The following is a 12231-nucleotide window of genomic DNA, read 5'->3' as shown; positions in this document are numbered from 1 at the left end:
TAATAAATTGCTTGTCATTTATACTTTTTCACCTTCTAATTTCTATATTACACTCTTATTTTGTAGAGAATCTTAATTTATGCCCCTCGTAATAAAAAATAATTTCGTAAACATAAATATACATATTTCTATATCATAATATACAAGTTATGTTGTGATTTTATATCTTATTTTTGGAAAGTTTTATGTTTTACTAGACATAATTCAATTGTTAAAGGGCATAAATCAAAGTTTTTAGGATAAAAAATTGATGATCAACTTGTTTAAGATTATTTGTGCAGTTTTAACATTATATTTTTAAAAATTTAACCAAATAGCTTAACTCTATAAATAAATACTTTTGGCTCACAATAAACTTACAAACAAGCTATTTGTTTCACTTTATCCTCCATTCGTAAAAATCTATGTTTTTCTCGTTTTACCAAGCGAAAACTACTTTGATATCCATTAAAATAGAAAATAGTTAATTACATGTTTTATCCTTTTAATGAGTTACTCTTTGATTTATGTTCTTCACAGGTTGGTCTTTAATTTCTGTCCACATAAATAAAAACATATGCAATATATTTTTGCGAGGTTCTTCGGGATGACTCAGTTGGTTTGGAGGGTGGTTATCCACATGGATGACCCGAGATTGATCCCCTCTCAATGNTATTTTGTAGAGAATCTTAATTTATGCCCCTCGTAATAAAAAATAATTTCGTAAACATAAATATACATATTTCTATATCATAATATACAAGTTATGTTGTGATTTTATATCTTATTTTTGGAAAGTTTTATGTTTTACTAGACATAATTCAATTGTTAAAGGGCATAAATCAAAGTTTTTAGGATAAAAAATTGATGATCAACTTGTTTAAGATTATTTGTGTAGTTTTAACATTATATTTTTAAAAATTTAACCAAATAGCTTAACTTTATAAATAAATATTTTTGGCTCACAATAAACATTCAAACAAGCTATTTGTTTCACTTTATCCTCCATTCGTAAATAGCTAATTACATGTTTTATCATTTTAATGAGTTAGTCTTTGGTTTATGTTCTTCAGGTTGGTCTTTAATTTCTGTCCACGTAAATAAAAACATATTCAATATATTTTTGCGGGGTCCTTTGGGATGACTCGGTTGGTTTGGATGGTGGTTATCCACATGGATGACCCGGGATCGATCCCCCCTCAATGCCTTTTGAGTCGAGTCTGTCGCATAGGGCTTGCCTAGTGCGGTTTACATTTCCTGCGGGTTATCCTGGGGTTCCAAAAATAAAATTAAATTTGCGGGACATAAGTTCTTTAAAGGGATGATATAAAATTTGTCAAATATTATGAAGAGCAACCTTCACAAAACACACTAGTATAAACGCTAATTACTTAACTCAACGACAATTTCAATAATTACATATTGTGTCCGAGTTTTCTTAGATACATGGTATTTGCCTCTCGATAAGGGCCCAATAGTGCAAATGACCCAATGGACCCGGTGTTGGGTCCAAGCCCAAATGGAAGGCCCAATTTAGAACCCATAAATTCTCCAGAAACCCTAATTCTGCATTTTTATCTTCTTCTTCCTTCAATTCTCTGTGCAGCGGAACTCTTCAGCTTCAAATTCGTAAGTTTCTATTTCTCTCAATTTACAAATATGTTTAATGACTTCTGATGCTTTTTTGTTCATATTTGTTTGATTATCCATTGTTAATATGTGTATTTTGTTTGATAGTATAGTTACTTGGATTGTTAATGCTGTGATAACATTCTCATTTCTCTGAATTTTTTGTTTATCGCCATTTTACACTCGAAAGTATATGTTTCTCAGTTTAATTTGAGCTAGAATTGACTGAAGTAATTATAGAGGAACTTGATTTTATTTTTTTTTGAATTTGGAACAGAGACCTAGTTGATTGATTGATTAAAAATTGGTTCTTTGTTTGATTTGGAGTGAAATGTGCATCAAGGATTTATATAGTCTGTTTGTTTAATCGAGTTGTAGAATTGTATAGTCACAGGGAGTTCATATAGCTTATATTATTGTTTCTTGTCATTGATACACGCAAATATATGTTTCTTGTTTAATTTGAGCTAGAGTTGACTGGAGTAATTATAGAGGAATTCAATTTTTTTTTCATTGGAACAGAGATCTGGTTTGTTGATTGTTGAAAAAAATTGTTCTTTGTCTGATTTGGCCGGAATAGAGTTATATGCGCATAGGGGGTTTATGTAGTCTATTCCATTTTTTTAAAATTTAGGGGTAGAATTGTATAGTTATAGAGAGTTCATATAGCTCACCCCATTTGCGATATATTATTGTTTCTCGTGATTTACACATGTTAATAAATGCTTCTCAGTTTAATTTGAGCTAGAATAGAGGGTTTATATTGTCTATTCCAATTTTTTTAATCTGAGGTGTAGAATTGTATTATAATAGAGAGTTCATATAGCTCACCCTATTTGTCATATATCATTGTTTCGTGTGATTTATACACGCTAATATATGTTTCTCCTTTAAATTGAGCTAGAACAGGCAGAAGTAATTATAGAGGAACAGTATTTGTTTTCATTGGAACAGAGTCCTAGTTGATTGATGGTTGAAAAATCTGTTCTTTGTTTGATTTGGCCGGAATAGAGTGAAATGTGCATAGAGGGTTTATATAGACTATTCCATTTAATTGAGGTGTAGAATTGTATAGTTACAGAGAGTTCATATAGCTCATCCCATTTGTCATCATATATCATTGTTTCTTGTGATTTTTATGAGTTAATATTATATTGTGTGTTTTTACTTGTTTATTTGATTCTGGTTTAGATAGAATGTACTGATAGTTACATAGAATTTGTATTGCATACCTCATTTCTCACATAGAATTGTTTTAATGTGGTTTTTTCCATGTTAATATGTGTTTCTCGTTTAATTTGGTCTTGAATAGACATGAAGTAGTAATAGAGGAACTCCATTTTTTTTAATTGGAACAGATACCTAGTTGATTGATTGATGAAAAATATGTTCTTTGTTTGATTTGGCTTAAATAGAGTGAGATGTGCATATAGGATTTATATTATACATATTTGTTTGTTTCAAATATATGTGTATTGACTAATTTGATTCAAATAGAATTGATTTGTAACAGAAAATTCACATAGCTGACTCCATTTTGATATGTAATTGTTCTTCGCATAATTTGAGTTGTGCAGTGGGTGCACCAAGTGGTGAAAAATGCAGATCTTTGTGAAGACCCTAACGGGCAAGACTATTACCTTAGAGGTAGAGTCATCGGACACCATTGACAATGTTAAGGCTAAGATTCAGGACAAGGAAGGCATTCCACCAGACCAGCAGAGGTTGATTTTCGCAGGAAAGCAGCTCGAGGATGGCCGAACGCTAGCTGACTACAACATCCAGAAGGAGTCCACTCTCCACCTTGTCCTTCGTCTCCGTGGTGGTGCCAAGAAGCGTAAGAAGAAGACTTACACTAAGCCTAAGAAGATCAAGCACAAGAAGAAGAAGGTTAAGCTTGCTGTCCTCCAGTTTTACAAGGTTGATGATTCTGGCAAGGTTCAGAGACTCCGTAAGGAGTGCCCCAACGCTGAGTGTGGCGCTGGAACCTTCATGGCTAACCATTTTGATAGGCACTATTGTGGTAAATGTGGGCTTACCTATGTTTACCAGAAGGCTGGTGGTGATTAGAGAAATGTTAGTTTGGTTATTGCTTTATCTTTTAGATTTTGCCCACATTTGTGTCCCTATACTCTCCTTTTAATGTCTTGTTTGTGAACAAGATGTAATGAAATTTGGATTATGGGAATTATGTTTGCAGCTCATAAGAAGCTAAGGATTTTATCAGCTAAAATATTTTGCACTTATTGTTTTTGTGCTTCTATTCACTCGGATTTCTTCTGTTTCATCGATTTTGTTTGGATCCCACCATTCTTCCAACAAAAAAAGATCTTTCATTAGATCGTCACTTGTATATCGCATCAAATACAATATTTAGTAACTATGAATTCATCACATCAAATACAATATTTAGTGACTAAAACATACATTAAACTATGAATCAATTATTTAATATTTATTCAGATAACTACTATATTAACTACAACATAAATTATTACATCGAATCTTGCGTAACTAATTCTTACATTACAAATCTTATCGAATCTTGCGTAATTAATTCTTACATTATAAATCTTACCGAATCTTGCGTAACTAATTCTTACATTACAAATCTTACCGAATCTTGCGTAACTAATTCTTACATTACAAATCTTGTCTACAAAGAATGTTGTTTTATAGGTACTCTCTTTTCTTGGTTTACTCGTGGAATTACATTGTGTATGTTGTTATTGTTGGTTTTCTCGATTTAAAATGTGTGAAAAATGAAGAATTACTTGTAAATTAGATGTATATTGTTTATATAGATAATCTATGTTGTTGAAAGATTCATTGTAGCTTAAACAAAGTAGAAATGAGGGTGTTGTTTAAGCCAACTTGATAGGCACTATTGTGGTAAATGTGGCCTTACCTATGTTTACCAGAAAGCAGGTGGTGATTAGTAAAATAACAATTCAAATTGTAAAAACATTATACTTTACTATAATTTGTATTAGTTTTCAATTCAAATAGTTGTTGTTCCACTAAATTATATAATCATATTGATAAGATGGAAGACATGTTTTGTCTCAATTAACAAGAATAAAAAGGTTTCAATTTTAAATCTTGTATCTGAATCATTTCCATTATATCATAATAGTTTTTAGTCTTTGCATAGTAACACTTGAAAAAATAAACAATAACATATATTTATTGATTTTAATTACTCTTCATAGTGCATACTCCCTTGTTCTATACAAGTACAAACCAAAAATAAAATTGTACCAATTACCAAATTGTTTTATTGAAAAGTGTACAAACCAAAAATAAAATTGTATTAATTATCAAATTGTTTTATTGAAAAGTTTAATGTTGGGAGAAATACGATAATAAAATTGTACCAATTACCAAATTGTTTTATTGAAAAGTTTTAATGTTGGGATCAATACGATATCTAGATGAATGAAAAAATTCATAGACAAATCTTTACAGTTGGCGCAAACTTTAACTTAAACACCTCAACTAAACATTGTTTATTTTAAACACCTCAATGGATCTTTGTGTCTTTTGACATCAGCTCAGCTCATGTTTCATGCCAACGTCAACTGGGTGGCTCAGCTCATGTTACATGCCAACTTCAACTGGGTGGCTCAGCTCATGTTACATGCCAACTTCAACTGGGTGGCTCAGCTCATGTTCCAATGTCAACTGGACGTTGCTAGGTGGATGGGTGATGGCATTGGTTGATGTCGCTTAGATAGTGACATCTACCAACGTCAATTGGACGCCAATCTATGTTGCGGGATGTAGGTCGTTTGACATGTCATTAGGCATTAGAACAACACAAAAAACACTTGTTTTTATACTCATTGTCATTTATTTTTACGTATTGCATTCTAAGATACTGTTTAAAGCAAAAAGATTTGATTTTTGTAACTATTATTACGAAGTATTTGTAGGGATGACAACGGGGCGGAGGATTATGGATTGGTTAAGAACTGCAATTGAGTATGAGAAGTTTTGAAATAGAAATATATAATTACTATCGAAATTCTTCCAAATTAATTATTTACAATATCATTTTTAAATCACAAAATGATGCAAATTATCACATATGAATTTTTAGATTTCCCAACAAATTAGGGGAGGCATGTTCTTTAGTTTTACAATAAAAATTTATAAGCAATATCTATTTATGGTGAAAAAGATTCTTTCAAATCAACAAAATATTAGTCATTTGTTTCAATACATTATCTTCATTCTTGTTATAAAAAAACTTATTAACAAATACAAAAATTTGAGTAAATCAATTTAACATCCTAAAATAATTGGAGAAGTTCTAATAACTTGATAATTTTAACTAATAACTTCAAAACTTGGATATGAGATGTACTACATTATGTCATGATCATGCAAGAAAATATTATTGAACTTTTTTAAAAAATAAATAAATAAAGAATGGCCTATTATCACTACATAATAATTCTTTATTCTTTGAATCTATTGAAAATGGTAAAAGATTATTATATTAAATAGTAACAAAATTCAATCTTGTTTCTTTCTACTAATGCGTTATAGCATTGAGTTCAAAATTATCAGAGGATTGTACACCTTTATTTGCTAGATTTATTCTATGGAAAATAGTCAAAAATGATAAGTATTGACTAAGAAAACAAACTTTTGTAATTAAACTTGGTATTGATTGCAAAAAGTAAGACTAAGAAAACAAATTTTACACACCTAGAAAGATTGCATCACTTTCATACTGAATTCACAAAAGAATTGTCATGAATAGATTAAACAAAAATATTTATATATAATATAGAAATGGGCGAAGGAAAGGTGTGTTATAATATGAGAAGAACATATAAAATACAAACTTGTTTTCCGCCCTACATTTATTAGAAATATTATTTAATAAATTTGTCATTTAATTTGACTTCAGTTGTCCTTCAACTTTGAATGTGTTCAAGTAAACACTTAAACTTATATAACATTGAACAAATAGACGCATTAGTTATACACCCTGCATGATATTATACGATGTATTACTAATACCTTACATTTTGTGGTATTAGGAATACATAGGATTTAGTACTATAAGATTAATTTATGTAAAGACAAAAATATCTTTCAAATTATTTTTTGTTTAATTTCTTGATTTTATGTTTTATATTTGCACTAGTAAATTTATTTAAATAAATTAACTTACAAATGTTATTATTTAGAGAGAGTTGTTTGTTACTAAATAAATACAATACAAATCAATACAATATTTGAAATGTGAGTTGTTTGACATTTACTAATTGAAAAGACAAATATATTACCACATGACATTTGTGATCTTAATTGACTATATTATTTGTTGATATATATATGGTTTCTAATTATTTGTATTTTGAATACTTTATATAACTGCATACATATTAAAACTACAATTTGTATTTTTTAGAAAAAATGGTCTAAAACCCTTTCAACTTATACCCGAAATTCCAACTACACACTTATACTTCAGAGGGGACCTATTACCCCCTTGAACTATATATTTTTAAATGGAATAAATAACACCCTAAAATTGAACACCCATGTTCATAACTTGCAGTGGTGGACACACACATCCATTTTTTTTTTAATATTCTCAATTCCTTCTTTCATCTTTATTCTATTTTTTTTTCTTTTAAAACTTGTAAACAATATATATACATAAATTGATCCATCAAATTTTAGATTGCTATAATACTAGCCTCAAAATCATTCAATTGTTTTCTTGGTTTTATTAATTTCTGAAAATTTGAAGAAAAAACTCATTATTCTCCATCGTGTTCATCGGATTTGTGTGAATCTATGAGTGTGATTAAGTTTGGTGTATGGAATCTACACATTACTTGTTAATTGATTTCGAATTTGATGTGAAGATTTGAGCCAAAAACTAGAAAACTCCATTGACGTACAAAGCTGTCAAAATTTAAAAAAAAATGTGGGTTTCTGGGTTTGAATCTAAATCTGAAAATCTTCATTTGCAATTACTAATTTGTAGAGACTAAATTGAATCCTTTATGAGAATTCCATTGTTGAGTTCTTGAGTTTGAAAACATCTAAATCAATTGATTTGAACTAAAAAAATTGACGAATGAAGGGCGAAATACAAATCCATGGACAACCATTGTTAAAGAGTTTCGAAGCTCAAGTATGAATTTTTGAATTTGTCGGCGAATTCATCTTTTTCAGTGATTATTTCCTTGTCATTGCCGGCTCGTTCAATGAGTTTCTCTAACAAATACAAAATTTATCATCCATCAAAGATGGGGTTGGAACTGCTAATTCTTCTTCTCCAAAGTGAAATGGAAATATCCTCCATTAAAACGGTGTCATTTTGCTTATAAAAATAAATAAATAAATAATATATATAATAATATTTAATTGTAACAAACATATAATAAAAATATTCTTTACTTGTTTTTTGCTTCTCACTCTCTCAAAGAGAGTGAATGCACTCTTTGTGCCAACTCAGCATTTAAGGAGTCATTTATTTCATTTTTAAATAGTCCAGAGGGGTGATAGGACACCTGTGAAGTTGGAGTGTGTAGTTGGGATTTCGGATATAGATTGGAGGGGTTTTAGACCATTTTCTCTACTTTTTATGATCGTACAAAGCGGATACAAATTTATTAATGATATAGTATACTACTCCACCCCTTCCACTTTAATATATTTATGTGATGCAATTCAGAGCAATGAACAAATTTATTTTTGCTGTGAATTTAAACATCAAATCTTAAGATTATTATAAAGTAAAATTTATGTATTTAGAAATTATATAAAAAGGTATATTTTTTAATCTTAATTATATGTCACACTTTCTTTTCAGTCCATTCTAGAAAGATGACACTTTTCAAACATCAATGATTTGTTTGTTACTGTTTAAATTTCAAAAAAAAAAATTCTTTTTTTCTTAAAACTTTGTGTCAACTAAACTACATATAAATTGGGATGGAGTAAGTATAAGTTGTTATTTTCTTATCACTAATTAAACTACAACTTTTCCTTAATAATAAAAATACAAATCCTCAACAAGAATAAGTACAAACAAAAGAAACTAATCCTTATCATATTAATTAATTTTAATGAGATAATGAAACACCATGAACAGAAAATTTGTTCAACTCTCCAAATAATAATATTGTATTACATGGAATGAAACAAAAAGAATACTATAATTCTTCTTATTTTTCCTCAAAGAAGTCTCATCATCAAAATGGAAAACATGAGTAGTTATTATAAGGTTTAACTTCCCACATTTCAACCATTGGAATTACCTTATTATTATAATTACTATGACAATTACATGAATTAACAACTATTTCATTTTTTTCCTCTTCTTTTTTTTCTTCTTTTTTCTCAACTGGCTCTGGACCTTGGCTCACTAGTTTAGCAAATCCCACTTTTTTCCTAATTTTATTAAGCAGCTCCACTGCATCTATTCTCTCTCCTATCACTGTCAGCAAGTTATTTTCTTCTTCTAAACTTACTTTCTCCACTCCTGCAAACATGAATAAATTATGTCATGTCTAGTTAATTGTCTACCACACCGTTTATTTCATCGCATCGTATGATCACTAAATTTTATCCACTATAACAATGTGATAAAATAATAGTTCTTTGACTTTATTATTATAGCGACCGAGTCTCTAATGTTAAGTGACACATGAAAAAAATATGTTCCAATAATTTTGGACCGCCTAGTTTACAAAACATGTATACAATGTTATAAAAAATTATGTCTACTTATTATACAACAATCTACGTATGTATAAAGGTTTTGATACTAATAATATAGTATATAATGTTGTTATACGTACCTGGTAAAGTTGCTGCTATAGTCATGACTTTATTTTTGCAAGTAGTATGTTTAAATAAGCAAGGTACCATTGGCTTCAACCATCCTACAATACAATTTTTCAAACTTGATCGAGGTTGACATCCATTCACAGACACATCAACAACTACCTTTATCTGCATTTAATTATAAATTGTCAATAATCATACTAATTAATATATCATTGGTTGGTTTGGGTTAGCTGATTAAAATAATGGATACACATAAAAACGTAGTACTGAAAAGCATTTTCAGGTGTTAGAAATCGATTTTATAAATAAATAGTTGCATGTTTAGAAAAAGGTGTAGAATAGTTGAGATATAATAAACTTGTTGGTGTGTTTGGTTAAAAGGTGTTGATAAATACTTAAATCTGTTAAGATGACTAAGATATCCTTAAAGCTATCTAAAAATAATAATAAAAATTTAAATATATTTTATGGACGAAACAAAATAGAGAGATAATTAGAAGAGTTGATATCAAATTAAAAGTGCTTGCAAGTTGTTAAAATCATAAGCCAAAAATAACAAAATTGTGATTTTTGATTGATTTTTACTCGTAAGCACATTTGATATACTTATAAGTTAATTTGACCGATTTATTATCTTATAAAGACAAGATATATAAAAGTTCAAATAGTACCTTCATTGTTTCTCTCTTTCTTAAAACTTGGACACTTCTAAGGTTGTGATTTGTGAGGTTACAATTTTAATTGATTTGGTCATGTATTTATACTCAAATCAAGTGGAAAAATCTTACATTATTTGTTTCCACAAATATTCAGACAGCCGTCATGGCATTACGTCATTAAAGGTAAATGAGTATATCACAATCAAAAGGACTTTGTCAATTAATTGCATAACTAATGACAATTTGTCTCATTAATTAGTACTTAGGACAAATTAATCAGTAGTTAAATGAGAAATTAATTAAAAGATGCAAAATATTTCTAACATGACACCTTCCTGGCTAGCGGTAAAGAGTCACCCATGCTAACTTCTCTTAAATTGTAGAAAAAAATAAGGAATATAGGATCTTTTATCCTTAATCAGAGTTGTCTCGGGTTCAAGTTTTAGATAAGAAATTTCTTTTATTAGGGAGCGCTTCATGTTTAGATGAGCCTTACGCAATGTCGATTTAAATTAATCAGAGCTTCAGTATATACTTATACCTTACCGATCGAGTGAGAAATAAAAAAGAAAGTTAAAGAGTATATTTAATTTTTTATAACTCTTCTCTACTTTTTCTAAGTTTTCTCATGTCCACGACTTTTTGCTGTGGTGGCAGTTGTGAAGGAGATTATTTTCTCACCATTAATATTTAATAATATTGTGTCTGGACATGCAAAGTTGTTGAGTGTTTTTTTCTACTAGAAGGGATGTGGACTTGCCCAACAAAAATAGATGAAAAATTAATCATCCTTAATTAGCACAAATAAAGAGTCAAGCAAAGTCTTTCTTCATATTTTTTTCATTGTTTTTGACTTATATTTCTTTTAAACTTGTTTGAAACAACCTCTTAATTTCATAAAAGTATATGTAAGGTCGATGTATATCTCATTCTATTTTAACCTTATTTTTAGAACTATACATGATTCTAGATAGGAAGGAGTGAAGGTCGCATAATAGGGTAGAAGCAGAGGCAGAGCTAGGCGTGGGTTCTGACGAACCCACTAGATTTCATGTAAAGTTTGTATTTGTATTAAAAAATAAATATATATGTATATTAACCTGTGAACCCCCTAGCAAAATTGATTGACAGTCGGTGAAAATGCTTTCCACACATTTGTTGTGGGTTCGAACACCTTTCTCTTATGTTCTAAAATTTAGAACTCCCAAACTCTTAATCCTGGTTCCGCATCTGGGGATAGAAGGTTAGTAGTATTGGAGTGTTGTTTTGTCGTGCGTAGGTTTAGGCTTGTTAATTAGCGCTGGCCGTAATACTAGCTAATTTTTGTCATATGTATGTTGGTTATTGTGTTTCGAGTATCGTACTATTTTGTTGTTATTATTTTTTTTTCTGGTAGACTTTGCACTGTTTTTCTTATTTTTTTGAACAAACAAATAGGTAAGGAGAAACGCAAAATATATATAGTATTATATTATCCATTTGTTGTCTTGGATTTTAATATTTTTCTTCATTATCAATTTCATTTTAAGTGGCGGTAAAACAACAAACTAGTCAGCTGTTTTTTGTTAATCATGGGGACATATAGAGAATTGACAACCTCTGACTTCTTCCAAATATAAAACTTAATTAGTTAAAAAGGTTAGACTTTAATTAGTTCGGTTGAATGGAGAAGAAAATATTAGTGGAATAGGGTACCTACGATGTGGTACGCCCTCATTTTTAATGAATTCACATTTTCTAGTGTATTAGTTTGACGATGTTTTCGATAAATCTTCGATTCAAATTAAGATTTTTAAATGAACGAAGTAGGGTATTATTATATCTAATACATAATTTAAGTATGAAAAATTGTTCTCTAAGAAAAAATGTTGAATAAATTGATCGTAAATTATGAGATTTGAAAATCTTTTTAAATTCGAAAAGATATTAATCATAGAGAAAACATAATTTCCACAATACATGCAAATCCCTCTGATATCATTTGAGAATACAAACTCTTGTTGCACCCTAAAAATAGATTTTTGTTAGAGTCATTAGTAGAAAGTAAAACATATCAAGAATCAGGCATATAAAACAAATATAGAATTCATACTGAAAATAATGGAGAATGAAATAGGGCGTAATACACATAATACATGAA

General features: G+C 29.4%; 2 protein-coding genes across 2 annotated transcripts; one reads left to right on the top strand and one right to left on the bottom strand.

Moving 5' to 3' along the window:
• Positions 1-1507: 1507 nt before the first annotated feature.
• Positions 1508-3841, top strand: LOC125862222 (ubiquitin-40S ribosomal protein S27a-like). The gene is made up of 2 exons (XM_049542250.1): positions 1508-1608; positions 3186-3841. The coding sequence occupies exon 2, from the start codon at positions 3208-3210 to the stop codon at positions 3676-3678; it is 471 nt and encodes a 156-aa protein (XP_049398207.1). The 5' UTR covers positions 1508-1608; positions 3186-3207; the 3' UTR covers positions 3679-3841.
• A 4993-nt stretch (positions 3842-8834) lies between these two features.
• On the bottom strand, positions 8835-10132 carry LOC125862779 (uncharacterized). Its single transcript, XM_049542904.1, has 3 exons — positions 10104-10132; positions 9444-9597; positions 8835-9124 (listed from the first exon to the last, which is right to left on the bottom strand). The coding sequence occupies exons 1-3, from the start codon at positions 10107-10109 to the stop codon at positions 8835-8837; spliced, it is 450 nt and encodes a 149-aa protein (XP_049398861.1). The 5' UTR covers positions 10110-10132.
• Positions 10133-12231: the final 2099 nt, after the last annotated feature.

The sequence above is a fragment of the Solanum stenotomum genome, chromosome 4 (assembly GCF_019186545.1).
Source record: "Solanum stenotomum isolate F172 chromosome 4, ASM1918654v1, whole genome shotgun sequence".
Classification (NCBI taxonomy): Eukaryota; Viridiplantae; Streptophyta; class Magnoliopsida; order Solanales; family Solanaceae; genus Solanum; species Solanum stenotomum.
This window is presented reverse-complemented; position numbering and strand designations above follow the sequence as displayed.